This window comes from Cadophora gregata (assembly GCF_030347475.1).
Source record: "Cadophora gregata isolate MNR1 chromosome Unknown scaffold_10, whole genome shotgun sequence".
In the NCBI taxonomy this organism is placed as follows: Eukaryota; Fungi; Ascomycota; class Leotiomycetes; order Helotiales; family Ploettnerulaceae; genus Cadophora; species Cadophora gregata.
In genome coordinates, this window is record NW_026695933.1 from 743,907 (window position 1) to 758,435 (window position 14,529).

At 48.0% G+C, this 14,529-nt stretch overlaps 6 protein-coding genes across 6 annotated transcripts; all 6 read left to right on the plus strand.

The window, feature by feature from the left end:
* Window positions 1-43: 43 nt before the first annotated feature.
* ONS95_001623 (uncharacterized protein) lies at window positions 44-2,796 on the plus strand. The gene is made up of 5 exons (XM_058494828.1): window positions 44-291; window positions 435-564; window positions 615-977; window positions 1,029-1,167; window positions 1,224-2,796. Exons 3-5 carry the CDS (start codon window positions 910-912, stop codon window positions 2,457-2,459), a joined length of 1,443 nt encoding a protein of 480 aa, XP_058355135.1. The 5' UTR covers window positions 44-291; window positions 435-564; window positions 615-909; the 3' UTR covers window positions 2,460-2,796.
* Window positions 2,797-3,227: 431 nt separating this feature from the next.
* ONS95_001624 (uncharacterized protein) lies at window positions 3,228-4,141 on the plus strand. The gene is made up of 3 exons (XM_058494829.1): window positions 3,228-3,592; window positions 3,644-3,761; window positions 3,817-4,141. The coding sequence occupies exons 1-3, from the start codon at window positions 3,360-3,362 to the stop codon at window positions 3,829-3,831; spliced, it is 366 nt and encodes a 121-aa protein (XP_058355136.1). The 5' UTR covers window positions 3,228-3,359; the 3' UTR covers window positions 3,832-4,141.
* A 242-nt stretch (window positions 4,142-4,383) lies between these two features.
* ONS95_001625 (uncharacterized protein) lies at window positions 4,384-6,804 on the plus strand (the record flags this gene model as incomplete). Its single annotated transcript, XM_058494830.1, has 7 exons — window positions 4,384-4,523; window positions 4,577-5,016; window positions 5,066-5,100; window positions 5,162-5,242; window positions 5,295-5,810; window positions 5,878-6,187; window positions 6,279-6,804. 5 exons carry the CDS (start codon window positions 4,384-4,386, stop codon window positions 5,685-5,687), a joined length of 1,089 nt encoding a protein of 362 aa, XP_058355137.1. The 3' UTR covers window positions 5,688-5,810; window positions 5,878-6,187; window positions 6,279-6,804.
* A 1,056-nt stretch (window positions 6,805-7,860) lies between these two features.
* Window positions 7,861-8,823, plus strand: ONS95_001626 (uncharacterized protein; the record flags this gene model as incomplete). The annotated part of the gene is made up of 3 exons (XM_058494831.1): window positions 7,861-8,057; window positions 8,116-8,343; window positions 8,409-8,823. 3 exons carry the CDS (start codon window positions 7,861-7,863, stop codon window positions 8,821-8,823), a joined length of 840 nt encoding a protein of 279 aa, XP_058355138.1.
* A 1,090-nt stretch (window positions 8,824-9,913) lies between these two features.
* On the plus strand, window positions 9,914-11,394 carry ONS95_001627 (uncharacterized protein; the record flags this gene model as incomplete). Its single annotated transcript, XM_058494832.1, has 2 exons — window positions 9,914-10,031; window positions 10,172-11,394. The coding sequence occupies 2 exons, from the start codon at window positions 9,914-9,916 to the stop codon at window positions 10,885-10,887; spliced, it is 834 nt and encodes a 277-aa protein (XP_058355139.1). The 3' UTR covers window positions 10,888-11,394.
* Window positions 11,395-11,695: 301 nt separating this feature from the next.
* On the plus strand, window positions 11,696-14,231 carry ONS95_001628 (uncharacterized protein; the record flags this gene model as incomplete). The annotated part of the gene is made up of 2 exons (XM_058494833.1): window positions 11,696-11,732; window positions 11,791-14,231. 2 exons carry the CDS (start codon window positions 11,696-11,698, stop codon window positions 14,229-14,231), a joined length of 2,478 nt encoding a protein of 825 aa, XP_058355140.1.
* Between the last annotated feature and the right edge of the window lie 298 nt (window positions 14,232-14,529).

Sequence of the window (14,529 nt, forward strand, 5' to 3'; positions counted from 1 at the left end):
TCGCCCCGCAACACCAGTAAACCAACAGAACAACAAACACCTGAACACCCTTTTTGCAAAAACCCCCTCGAATTTGCCAGACAAAATTGAACACATATCTTTTGACTCGACAAGGAATAGTAACCGATGCATTTTGGACTACATTCAATCCTACACTGGCCCTGACCTGATCTCAATAGCTGGTGGCCAACAGCAACAGTGTCCATTAACCAACAGCGCTCAAGGTTGGAGGCTGAGTATAGCCACATCCTGCGGTTGAGGCCATGTTGCTTTCAGTGTTGGAGTACATAGGTAGGTTTGCCCTTTTCGTCTCGTTGCGACAATTTCTAATGTTGGTTGTCTCATTTGCCAAGTACGAAGACAACTGGCATTCTATCTTCGTTGTAATCACTGTTGACTTAGGCTAATTCAAAGGCCAACTTCTGAGTTCCTAGGAACAAAATTAATTTGTCACCTAGTCAATAAAAGCAACACAAAGTTCTCATTTTGTTGGTTTGTTGGAATCATGACTCGATTGGTGCTTGCGATGCATGATCGTGGTGAGTGCATTTGCGACACCAGGATGTAAGCGCCGTGGTCGTCTATTTCGGGAACAATTGTTCATCGACTAACAGGACAATCTAATTTCTCCAAATCTGTCCTCTTGACTTTCTTAAGGACATGAAATGTATATGAGATCCCGAATTCCACCATATTACCTCAGCGTCGGCTTCAAACGCCTTCGACACGACGCTTACTGGCCAAACCTCAGATTGGACTTGGCAGAACCATACTGACAAGCGAACAAGAAGTGCCCTAACGTTGGTCTTCAACAGAAATTAGCATTATTCTTTCAGATCAAGGGTAAGGCTGTTCAGAACGCCGTTTTCAATCAGCATCAGCAGCGATCTCAGCACGGGTGAAGACAACATGTGCGACTCCGAAGGCGACGAAGATACAATTGTCGTCAGGACTGAGTCAGATATGAGCTCCAGAAGGTATGCTCCGATTCGAAATTGTCACAATCTATTGGTTAATACTCTTCGTAGGGCGAGGAAGAAACTCCCACAGTCGGGAGCCTCTGACTCTACGACCACCCAAGTGCCTAGTTCAAAGATTCTTCATGAGTCAAGGTCTCCAGAACCAAAGGTAGCACCAAGGGATTCCAAGCTTGAATGGTCACTCAAAGTAAGTCTATCGGCACCAAATAAAATACGTACCAGGCTAAATACCAATGCATAAAGTCTCACTGCCACAAGTATTGGCCAGACGAGCCGAGAAACTTCATCTGGCGATACATGCATCGAAATCAACTATACTCACAACATCCTCCAGATGAGGATGTGCTGATCCTTGTACACGAGATCAACAGCCACGTAGGAATCTCTTTGACGGATGAGCAACAGAGAGTCGTGTGTGAGAATGTGAAAGCTTTCATTGTATCTTGGACGAACAAATGGCACAGCGAGGGCTTGCTTATCGAATGCTGGCACCCTAATGGTTTATCGTATCGCCGAAGTCCGAAGTTCAATTCTCTGTTGAGATTGGATGCCAAAGCAGACTCTATCCGGATTGCACCAGGACACGCTGGCTTAGCTACTGGTCTGGTCACACTCGAAGTTTCTCATCATAGCCCTCAGAAGCGAGATCGACAGCTTACCGACGAGAGTCGTCCTGAGAAGCGCAGGAAATACGATCACGCTAAAGCTATCGAAAGGGAGAAAAGTCCTCCAAGAGCAGCAAACAGACTCCAAACACCTCCGGGTTCAGCATTTGGAGATGCCAGTAGTACTTTCGAGTCTCATTTCCCTTGCTCAACCGAGTCCGAGACAAGCGAATCAACCTCTCGCTCAGCACCTTCCTCAGGTTGGGTTGCTATCAATGACCATATCAGTTCATTCGAAAGCATTCAGCCAGCAATATCAGAAGAAGCGTCCCGGAATACGTTAGTAGCCAGTTCAAAGGCTTCGAAAACAGGTGAACACATGATTCCGAGCTTACCAACTGCTATCGACCAAGCTCCATCTAGAGTTTCCGACAGCTCATCGTCATCCTCCGAAACTCCTACCACATCATCTCCCATAGATGAACCTAAAGTCTCAGTATCTCTCTCACCAACAATCCTTTTCATCGCCCAAAAACGCAACCTCTCTTTCGACTTCACCCACCCGCTCCCTTCCCTCCGAAACCTCAATATTCCTGATTTCTTCTCACTCTTCTCCACCCGCTCTGGACATTCGTTATCCCAATTGGATACCGTAACATTCGATATCATTTTTGCTGGACGCTCAAAGCTCGTGTTAAGAAGAGATGACAGTGAGGTGTACTGGAGGAGCTTGAAGAGGAGAATTAGTTTGATGTTTAGGGATGCGAGGAGGGGGGTGGATGAGAGATGTTGGGAGGTGTGGGTAAGAGAGGGGGATTTTGATCAGGAGGAAAGTGAGGGAGAGGAGGGAGGAGACGACTTTGAGGGGCTGTGATTACTGTTGATGGATTGGTGTGCGGAGAGTTACGGTTTGCCAACTTTGTTGCTTGCACTCTTTTAAGTACAAGGAAAGATTGGCAGAAAATCGACTGAAGTATTCTTCCACTGTATTCGCAATAGCTTCAGTGGTGTCGCATCATCGTCTACATTATATTACAGATCATGCGCAACACCCTAGTCAGCTTTTGCACAACCCTACGGTCCCTACCTGAGGCAAGTAATTACGCATATTTCAGTGCGTCTTGAGAAGAAAGAACTGTCCTAGTTAAAAATCTAAACGCTTACAGTCCCCAATACGGCCATGTGAGAACAGGACAAGACAACAAATTCAGGGACATCAGGCCTCCCAAGAACTGAAAACATGAAGATACACTTCTCAACAGACGCCTGTCGATATCCTTGCCCCTTCTCTTAGAGTTCTCGGTTTGCACAACTCCTTTGAGCTTGTTCACACAACTATGTATGTGTTCCTGATAGCAGGCCGATCTGTCCACAACACAGACACTGGCAAAGTGCTCGCAGCCTATTATCTGGGACTAGTAAGCACTCGAAACATAACTTAAATACCAACATCTGTTTAAACGCCGTTCCACTCTTTGTCCTTCACGGCTTCATCGCTTAGCCAATCAATTTCTTTACATGGCACTTTTGATCTATATTGGAATCCGTGGTTGAGTTACCGCGCGCCTAAAAGTATACGAACCACGAAACTGCCTTTCGTTCCTGGGCAGTTCTCTGTGTCAAGCTCTAGTCTGCAAAGCCATAAAGAGGCATCAGTCTCTCTCTTGAATATGTCTCTCACAAGACCCAGTAAACCGAAAGTTACAGCCACTTCATTTCGAAAATAAGAAATCTTATTTCTTCGCAGCATTATATTACCTGTATATTTTTAACAATGTCTGGCCAAATCCTGAGACAATTCGCCTTCCCCCCATCGGCTGCAGGCAGAATCTCTGTAATTATAGCACAGACTGTGCTAACTGGCAAGGGCCAGAGCTTTGTCCGTGTTGTAGATGCAATAGAGCCAAGTATCAAGGAGGATGTCGCCCAGAAAGCAGAAGCAGCTTGCAAAATGCCAAACGTGCTGCCGCCGCATGTCAGATCCAGAGCAGCATCACTTCGTCTTACGTACGTATTGTATCTTTGGACCTTGGAATCCAGCCCTCTGACTTAAAAAAGATCATTGGATCATGTGAGCGATCTCGATCCCACTGTTCACAGCACCGGAGAATTCTACGACAAGGATGGCAAGTTCATGGGCAAGATTCACATTGCTAAAGACCCATCCCAACAACAGGTATGCATAGTTTTCAGAGTGGTAGGTAGGACAGCTGCTAAGATTTTTGTCACAGCCCATGCGGGAGTAATCTATGGATGGGCCGAGATACATTGAAGACCAGACATGTTTTGACTGAAGGTCGAATGCTGTTAGTTATTTGGGGAACTACCATTTCGAGAACAGCCTAAAGTACCTACCTATGTATCGAGAAGCGAGATCAAGATCAGTATGGAGGTAGAATTGGAAGTTGGATAGAGACTTGAAGAGTTCACTGCCGCAAATGTCATGGGTTGGGGTGGAGCAACGGAACAATAGTATCTGCTTAAATTTTCACACCACCACTTCTACCATTTTGTAACCTGGAGATCAATGGCTACCCGTCGAAGATGCGATGAATCCAATCTTTGTCCCTTCTTCTTTGAGAGCCGCTGTTGAAATATAACCTTCCAATCTTCTACGATGCCACGGCGAGCGGCACCTTAGGTAATTAGTCCCTACCCCTTGCCCCCTGCGGGCTCCGGCCCGCTCCAAGCGCTCCGTGGCGCGTGCGAAATTTATCCGAGGTACCTATTTAATCTCCTCCTGGGATCCGTCCTTTATTGAACAACTAGCACCCATCTCGGAAAAACTCATCTCAATTATGTCGCTGAATATCGGACAAGTACTCAGGGGCCGCGCTGCATTCTATCATGTTACTAAAGTTGTCAAAACCCCCACCGTCTTCCAAGCCAAAGTGGTGCCCTTCGAGGCACCTGAATTGACAGAGCTGCCAACCCAGCTGTACAAGCCTTCACTTTCTGGGTGGCATGATCGATCAAGCTGATGCTGTACAGGGCCATGATAAAAACATTTCCTCGTGGCAAACCGATGGACCAGTATAATCGCGAGCGTCGGACTTACGCATTGCCCAGCATCTCCCAATCGCCCTATATTCGGGGTCTGTTAGATATTATTGGTCACGACGCCGACGACTCTCAAAACGAATCTTCTCAGCCTGATTTTACATCCCAGAAAGATGTTCTAAATCAGGCGCAAGAAAATCAGCCTCAATGCATGGTGTTTGAGTGGATGGACACTGATCTGTGGCAGCTACCGTCACAGCCATTCAGGTCCGGTTCACCATTACCTCGCATAGTAGCGCGGTCCGTCCTTGAAGCCCTCGTGGTATTTGATAACGAAGACGGCGTTCATGCGGATGTTAATCCCAATAACATATTTGTTTCGAGCGCGGGTGGGCCTTCGCCCTTAGTCAAGCTCGGGGATCTAGGCGTTGGTGAGCTTCAGGACTCTGGTATTATCGGTCAAACTAACACCTGACTCAGCTGTGGGATCTGGCCCTATGAAAATACGTTACCAGGTATAGTCATCCCGGTCGACTGAATCATTAAAAGGAAATGCAAGCTAACTAATCGGTCAAGGGTCTACATATCCGTGCACCAGAGGTCTGGAAGAATATTGGTATAACGCCAAAGGCCGATATATGGAGTCTTGGCGTCACTGTGAGTCTATTCGAGCCCGGTGTCATCTTTTGGGTTCTGATGTAGCATTTAGTTGGCTCACTGGATGGCATCGACAGTCATCTTTGGTCCGAGTGGCAAGACAATTGAAGGCGAAACAGAAGCTTTTTGTATCGCAAAGATGATGCGGCTGATGGGCCCACTGGGAGAGCCTGACCAAGCTAATCAGGACATTGTCGATGAATTCCACGTTGCTCAGTTTCTTGAGCAATCAACTTTTATCCGGCCAGAGACTGGCAAAGAAGAGCAGTATGTCAAAGCCCGCAGCATTCGACAGGAGCTAGAGGCTATATCAGGCATTGAAAAGGGCTGCATTGACTTCATTCTGAGTCTTCTCGTTGTCGATCACACTAAACGGCCAAGCGCTATGGAGGCGCTTAGGCACCCGTGGCTGCAGGAGACTACCATTGAAGATGAACTGGATTGATGTATGTATAGCCTTCATTTCTTCGTGCGACGCTTTTGATTATGTTGCGTTCCTCTTATACTCTGTATGTCTACTTGCAACATCAATGTAACCCTCGTCGGACCTGGAGCTACTTATGAGTAGGTAGGGATCATGTAACCCTCCAAGTGTGTTTGTGAACGATGCGAGAGACTGACGAGGCGCTATCAAGACTTTGTATCGTCTCTGCGATGAGATGTAGAGTACCATCGGGAAAAGCAAAGCGGATAGTGTTGCAGTAATGGAGTGGCTTCGAGATCCAAAGAGTGGTGTTGATTGGGATGGGCTGAGAAGTTCGGTTTTGAGACTGTGGTGGAAGTGCGTGTGGGTCTTGCAGGAGGGTTTAACTAGCGATAGGAGGAGATTGAGATTTGATTTTGGGAGGAAGGGTATTCCGACGCGCGATCTTGAGATGGGGATTTATGCTACTTGGTTGTGTAGAAGAGGGGACGAAGAGCTTCTTAGGAGGGAGGCGAATGAAGGTATGCTTGTAGTCTCCTAATACCTAATGATCCAACTCTTTCATGAACAACCAAGGACTATGTATGACTTGGCTGATGTGGTGTTGCTCAGCTGGCTTGGACCGTCGACGAATAAGGCGGTGGTACCACGACCGAATTGGAGAAATGGGATTTATTGCTATACTAGCCCACGTGGGGATAGCGGAGTACCCAGCGCAGAGGATTGCATCTGCTCTTTACTCAGCGTAGTAACGGACGCTTATCGAGTTTCTCAATTTCACTCCGATTCCAACGTAGAAGAGGTATATATAAATCTTGTGAGAGCTTTTTTACAGCTGGAGAATTATGACAATTCGGATGTCTTCTTACTCATCTTTTCGATCACGGGCCTGGGCATGGTGAGAGTGGAGCATGGAAGGGTGATTGTGGTGGTTGTATTATTGAGGTGTGATGTCCCTCTGGTACTGAGGAAAGGTCAGATAATTGGGCCTTCTTTTTTTGGCATGGTGGGAGAGTGCTACTTGATGGGTTTCTGAATGCCGAGGCCTTGGATGAAGTGAGAGGTCTCACGAAGAGAGCATTAAGGATTGTTGAGGTAATGGTGTGAATTATACCACTACTTACATGACCTTCGAGGTTCGCTTATCAGGAATCTAAGTAAACAACAAGACGAACTCTAACCTTAGCATCCTTCTAATCCAGGTAATTGCAATGGGATTCTTGGATGTCTCAAGTAGAAGAAAGGGCTGCAAAGGGTCTGTTCGTTTTATTTTAGGATATCCAGGAAATGAAATGCGAGGTCCATTCAAAGGATTAGGGCACAGTACATCGACCCACCAAGAATGGAATAAAAAAGTGCAACGGTAAATCACCACCAGGGTCACGTTTGAAGCACCACGTGATGGATCTTTATCCAACCCCTGCGCGTTCCTGATTCCCATCCCATTTTTCGTGAAAATCAGCCCAACCATCCGAAACAGCACACCCTCCACTTCCAAACAACCACTCAACTCTCCCAAATCCAGCCATCAAACCAGGATACCAATCCTGCCAGCGCGCTCACAGCCGCCAAGGAGGCTAATTTAAGCATATCTAGCTTCGAGGCGCTTTTCCGCGTCTATGACTGGTTACACGCCGTTCCAGCGGCCACAAGCGAGCATTCTGTTCCCAAGGTTCCCAGGTTCATCTCAATTTCGACTCTCAGCTTTGCGGCACAGAAACCACCAAGCAATGAGGAATTGATGTGAGTCTTGACTCGATTAGGGACAGCCGCAGGCTGTGTCGAATCATTAGGAGATTTGACCAGTTATGCAAATTGCTTGTGGCGAGGTAAAGGTTGGTGTTGTTTGAGGGAGCTCAAATGGGAGAGTGGCTTGCTGGCGACCAACGAGATGAGGTTGATGAGCACGATGGCACGGCAGAGAGTGCGTGCAGATGAATTGAGGTAAGGCTGCAGTCTCAGCCGCCATGGAGTGGAGCTTTGCTGTGCCCGGTATGCTGCGCATCTAAGCTAAGTTGATTTCTATTGTTTGCTCTGTTTTGCACAGTCGGAATTGTCGTTATCTTCTTGTGCCCCGCGAGACGACGAGCTGCGTTGTCCAGACGAAGGACAAACGAAAACCAGGCAGCGTGCACCGCATTTCCGACTTTCTTTGGCTAGGAGGGATAGTACACGACACTGCGATACCGAAACGATGATTCCTGCAGACCATTCCCATGCGCCATGGCGGAAAACAATCCTCATCCCCTTCTGGACGATCCAACTGGGGCTGGAGTTGATTATGATCGCGCTGCTTTCGTTGGCGGTCGGTGTTCTGGTGCATTATGACAATAACGACAGTTTCTACTACAGCGATTCAGACGAAGATACAATCGAGAAGGCTGGAAAAGTGTATGCCTCTCCAACTCCAGCCCTCAGTTTGTGATCAGTCACTAACACACATTTACAGTGTCGGCCCAGTTTGGATCGCACTGATCTCAGCATGTCTCATTCTCACCGTTACAGAAATCGTCCTGCTAGCACGAAAGAGCCTCAAGCCCCTTACATTCCTCATCACGAACATCCTGAAGTCTGCGATATGGGCAGTGTTGTTCGTAATTGATATCATATCTGCGGTGAACACGTCTACTTCACGAACAGCGTCGGCAGTTGCGATTTTGATCGAGGCAGCTTTACTGTATGTCTCCCCAAGCCCAGCCATATCTTAGAAGCGCAAAGAACTGATTTATTGGTGATTCTCAGACTCTCCTTCTGGCTTCCTCTGATCTACGCCTCCATAATCTACCACCGCTTCCGGAAAGGTCGTCAATACAAGCCCGTCAACAATCCGCATTTCCACAACGCACCACAATCTCAAGGCACAGACTTCACACAATACTCCACAGCGCCAATCCCGGCATACCCGAATCCAGAACCTTATAAAGGGTATGGACAGCAGACGGTGAGTGACGTGGAACAGCAGAGGACGGATGGAGGAGGGAGGAGGTTGAGCTATAATCATCAGAGGGATCCGAGGTTTGAGGCATATAGAAGAACTTCAGGGGGTGATTTGGGGATGGGCGCAGGAATGAGCCCCCCAGTGCCGAGTGTGTTGATACAGCATCATGATGGAAATACGTTTGAGATGGAGGGTGGTGCTAGGAGAGAATTACGGTAGTCTAGTCTCTAGGGCTGAAGAAGCGCTGTGTTTGGTGGTTAGCTTGTGCATATGCATTAATGCATTGGGATACCAGGAGTTGGGGGCTTCGACTTTTATATCGAAGAATATCATTGTCAATGAAAATGCATCACTCTTTCCACCTTTTCTTAAGCATGATCGCATATCTCTCTTCCTGGGCAGGGCAGGGTCTGAGGGTCCAACATTCTGGCAAGCGAGATATCTATCCCTTATCTGCTCCCTTTGGAAGATGTGCAATTGAATAATAGGGCGGGAAAAGGTAGCTGCCCTTAACTCAAAGTCCTGGAGTCGAGGGACCAGTTGAGGGATAAGTGTCAGTCCCAGCCTCCAATTATCCAAACCTACGCACAACCCTTCGCTGCACAGCACCTGAGTGTCAGGCTCACAAACTCAATCACTTCAGTGTCCAACATTGACTCACTTGCCTGACTGCCTACAACAACAGTTCCAGCATGTCACTGTTCCAATTTCCGGCTTCCAACAGGTTTCCGCGGTCCACCAAACCCCAGCCTCCAGCCACCTCAATCCCCAAAACCCATGACATCAAAAACATGAAACATTCTGAACCAAGGGACAAATCCTAGTACAAAATCCCAGCTCCAAAAATACATCTGAGCGCTTTACCCGTCCTGCCCTCTATTGCTTGCGCCTGAGCGAAGATCTCCACTCACTGCCCTCCGCTAAACTTTCAGGCTCCCGGCTTGGTGGCGGCGGCGGAGTTCACCGTTCTAAGGGTGGAGCTTGATGCTGCGGAACAGGGGAGAGCTTCCGCTTGTCCTTGGCCTGGTCCCTGCGAGATGGAACCGAGCCGAGGGGTGCGGGGTTGATGTTTTTCTGGGATGGAGCTTGGTTTTTGGCGAAGCTACCCCTCTTCAATTGATTGTACTTGCAGTTTGTTCAGTTCGATTATTGAGCTTGGTTGAAAGTGACAACAGGTGGTTTGAGAGTCTATACTATTTTCCTGGTGAAATCTTTGTCTCATTATTTGGTTGATTGCAAGTTCTTCACTGTCTTGGATTCTGATTCAGCGGTTATTCGTTGAAGTGAGGATAGCTAGGAAGTACGAGATATGGCTCCACCTCCTCAGAAAGAACCTCAGATTGTGGAAGCAGAAAATTCAGATGCTGGGAGGAGAGCAACATTTATTTTCTTGCATGGATTTGGAGATGATGCTGATGGATTCATCAGTGAGTGTTTCCGCCCTCCGCCAATTCAGCCTGAGCAACCCTTCCCAACTGCCCTCATGAGCAATTCGATTTCTGCCTTTTCCGAGGGACTACATCCTTTCCACCATTCATATTGGATGACAAGATTAACCTTTTATTAGACATCGCCCATCAATTTCAAGCCGCTCACAAACTCCCCTACTTGAAATGGATCTTCCCCAATGCACCCCACAACCACGAAGCTAATAGCACCGCATGGTACACACCCACGTCGTTCTCGCCCATCCCCGTCGGCTCTTCCTCTTCTCCTTCCGCCTCTCAAGAATCTCCTGAACAAGAGAACGAATTTACTGATTCTCCTGAGAGCGAAAATGAGATTTGGGAGAGTGTGAAGTATGTAGAGGGGCTGATTGAGAAGGAGTTGGAAAGAGGTGTTGAGCTAGGACGAGTAGTGGTTGGAGGTTTTAGTCAGGGGTGTGCGGTGAGTTTCTTGGTTGGATTGGCCGGGAGGTTTAAGGGGGAAGTCGGAGGTGTGGTTGGATTGAGTGGATATTTACCTGGGGGAAGAAGGGCGTGGGAAGGGAGGGAGAGTCTGAGGAAGGGGAGGATTGAGGGGCAAGAGAAACAGAAGGATGGCGAGGAGAGTAATGGTGGAGATGGAAGAAATGGGAAGATGAATATGAAGGTCTTTATCGGGCATGGGACAAAGGATATGTTAGTTCCTATGAGGATTTTTAGGGATGCGAGGGAGAGGGTGAAGTACACGATTGGGGAGGAGAATTTGGAAAGTCACGAGTATGAGGGTTTGGGCCATACGGCTTCCGGGGCTATGTTTAGAGATATGTGTGGGTTTTTAGAGAAGATGATTCCTGAGTAATGGAGGGAGATGCGAACTGTGCTGTTTGTAGAGGGGATTGTGATGAACATAATTCCAGTGGATCGAATGCTTATTTTTATTGACTTGACTTGGAACTGAGAGCTAACTTAGGTGATATAATCCGAGGAAAATATTGATATGGTTGAAGTGAGCTTTTGCTACACAATATCTAGTGAGTTCTCGCTTTATCTTTCAGGCGATTCGCTTTGTGGTTCTGTTTGTTATGATTGCAGCATCATAAAAGGGGCTGAAGCGAACCTGTCGGCTACGGGAAGCCTTTATGATGCTCAATGGTTGTGCATTTGCTGGATCTGGCATTAATCAACATTTGTTGAAGTATCATATATCTATATCTCTCGTCATCGACCAACTTCTAAACTCAAGCCTGCTTGACCATTTAGAACTGTTTATTTCGCCCTACAGTCTGTGCACCAAGCGGGCGAGCTCCGCTTAGATAGGCGCAAAACCCAACGTTGTGGTCGCGATGTGTGATCACTCGAAATAAATATATCACAAACCTGCCAGATCTACAAAATGGCTGGATTGCCCCATGAAATATTTCGTATCACTTGTGATGTTTCTCGTCATCACAAACCTTACTTGGGTGGTGCGTTTGACATGGAAGAAAAATTATTGCGATGGCTGATGATGTGCGGCCTGCCACCTTCTTTTCTCCACTCACCAGCCTTCCCATCAACATCCCAGCTCGCCTCCTAGCCACTCAACAGACTGATATACAGTCTAAAGCCGACCGCTATCATGCATTATCCATCGAGCTGCATATGCAATAGGCGGAAAACCATTCAAAATGAATCTTGGAGATTTAGACGTCCAGTTGGTGCATCGTAAGTGCCTCTTGATGCGCTGTCTAGTTCGTATGTATGGCCGCTGACAACAAAATAGACAGCCGCCCTCAGGTGCAACGAGTACTTACATCAGAACGACCCGTCACTCCTCTCGATGTCCGGCTCGAAGCAGATCGCTCGCCCTCCTTCACCTCGACAGTCTCCGATCCCACGACGATCGTAAGATGGCTCACTCCTCCATCTCGAGCATACACACCACAGCCACAGAGAAGTGAGGATACCCTTCGCAGCGAAGCTACAATCATACCAGACGACTACCGACATTCGATTGGGGCAAATGATCGAGCATATGCGTCCGAAACTCCCCTGGTTGTGCGATTCGACGAGGAGCAGATCAGGAGCATCGAGGCTGAAGCTTCGAAGCGGGAAGGGAAGATGGATGCACTGTCAATGGATTCAAGTCCGCCAACACCAGTCGACGACACGCCATATATCCGATTCGCAATTGATCAGTTGACTCGAGACCAGGATATTCGGCCTCTACAGCGACATTCGTCGCCTGCAAGTTCCGAATCCTACCCTGTCGAGCGACTGGTATCAGATAATGGGCTGGGATATATGAGTGCAGAGCAGGAAAGAGAAGCGATGAGACTTGTCAGGAAGCATCGTTCATCACCCGCCGAAGGACGTCTCTTTGCTTTCAACGCTACCAGGCCACTCTCTGTCCACTCCCAGCCCTCACAATTGAACCTCGCTCCTAGACGACCATCCGATCCCGAAATATTCCTTCCAGTCGAATTGGCAAACAATACTTTCCGCCACCCCGACCTCACATTCGTTCCCACGATTTTACGACCCATCTCAATGATCACGCTCTCATGTTTATGCCTCTTAATGACAGCCGCGCTCATGTTCTGCGCCATTTTCTCGACGTACCATGATGGTCTTACCGAGTGGATTGCTGGTATATATGGAGGCCGATATTTCGTCTTCTCATTCCTACCGCAAATTGTGGCCGCCTGCGTGTTTCTGTACGTACAATGTGTTATGGGTGCTATTACAAGAATAATGCCGTATACGATGATGGCAATGCATGATGCCGAGAGTCGCGCGAATGCTCTATTCCTCGGTGTTTTCCCTCGAACGATGTTATGGCCTAAATGGGACGGGCCCATCAGTCTCGACATTGCGAACTCGTTCTTTTGGTTGTCAATTTTTACGATTCCATTGCAAGGGTGTTTGTTCTCCGTCATTAATGTTGATGGAGTCTGGAAGTGGACTGCTGTCCAGGGCGTCGCCTGGACGCTTGTAGCCATTTATCTCCTAATGATGCTCGCGGGAGCCATCACAGCGTTGTTTTTCTTCAGGAGGAACACGGGTGTAATGTGGGATCCTCGGTCTTTAGCCGATGTTATTGCGTTGTTACCCAGGAGTAATTGCTTGAGAGATTATCCTGGTACGGACATTATGAGAAACAAGGAGGATATCCGACACAAGTTGGCGCTTCGAAGCGACCGATTGGGATATTGGAGGACGCCAAATCGAGAGCGAGGAATCTTCTACTGTATTGGTGAAGAAGGAGCTTCAACCCGACAATACACTTTGCAAGCCGGGAAGATTCACGAGAAGCCCGAGACAGCATGGGATGTTGAGAAAGCGGAACTCTATAGTACCGACACACGATTCCGATATATCCCTTGGTTCCTCAAAGATACGTTCGTTATCTTTTGGGCCGTTGCAGCATTCATCTTCCTCCTGGCGTTATTCATCCTCTCATTTTTACCTTCCACCGCCATCCGGAGGGGATTTCCGCCTCTGGTGTCTGTATTACCAGATTCGGCTGGGTATTCTCCAGCAAACTTCTTGTACAGTTTTATACCCTCTGTTATCGGCATGCTGCTTTATCTGTTTTTCCAGCCTCTCGACATGGCACTCCGAGTCTTGCAACCTTGGGTCGAACTCGGACGACCAGCTGGCGCGACGGCGGAGAATTCGCTTCTCCTCGACTATCCGGCCTCGCTACCAGTCGCATGCAGTCTCAAAGCATTGAGTAACAGCCACTATCGTGTAGCTTTAATGTCCCTCCTTTCCACACTATTCATCTTGATCCCTGTACTCGCCGGCGGAATCTTCTTCCCACTCGTTAATCCCGCCATGGAGATTCGCATGATCCCGAATCTACCATCCTTCTACATCATTCTCGCGCTCCTCATCCTCTACCTGCTCGCCCTCCTCCTACTCATCCCCAATCGCTACCAAATGCAGCTCCCGCACGGCGTCTCCTGTCTCGCGGAGATCTTCAGCTTTGTGCATGCCAGTCGGATTCTTGATGATTCGGCTTTCCATGAGCCGAAATCCAAGAGCGATCTTGTTACTAGGCTGATGGGTGAGAAGACGAGGGGCCCGCTCAACAAAAGGGGTGAGAGAAATAGGTTTGCGTTTGGGGTCTATATGGGGAGAGCTGGGGCAGAGTGTTTGGGCGTGGGGAGACTGGGGAGAAGAGGGGCGCAGGAGGTGGTTATTTTGGGTGGGAGATGAACGACAGAGATCGAGGGGTGATCTCAAACAAGAGATTGAATGGATGAGAGAGTGTGAGGGAGTAAGTATATACTAACCATAGACTGGGAAAACGAAAGGAGTTAATGATTAATGGTGTCATGGAGATGATCACAGATGATCAAGGAGCGATGTGGGTTGGCTTTGATGCATTTAGCGAGCGATGCTTTGATGGGTTTATGGTGCTATGGGACCGGACACGAACATGAAAGGACATGATCACGGCTAATGGATAATGGATGCTGGTATGCGCTTTGGAATTTGCATGTTTGGGAGATTG

Coding starts and splice junctions, on each gene's coding strand:
- ONS95_001623 (XM_058494828.1), top strand. CDS start 910: ATGTGCGACTCCGAAGGCGACGAAGATACAATTGTCGTCAGGACTGAG. Junction 978..1,028: donor TCAGATATGAGCTCCAGAAG/GTATGCTCCGAT, acceptor TACTCTTCGTAG/GGCGAGGAAGAAACTCCCAC. Junction 1,168..1,223: donor AGCTTGAATGGTCACTCAAA/GTAAGTCTATCG, acceptor CAATGCATAAAG/TCTCACTGCCACAAGTATTG.
- ONS95_001624 (XM_058494829.1), top strand. CDS start 3,360: ATGTCTGGCCAAATCCTGAGACAATTCGCCTTCCCCCCATCGGCTGCA. Junction 3,593..3,643: donor GCAGCATCACTTCGTCTTAC/GTACGTATTGTA, acceptor GACTTAAAAAAG/ATCATTGGATCATGTGAGCG.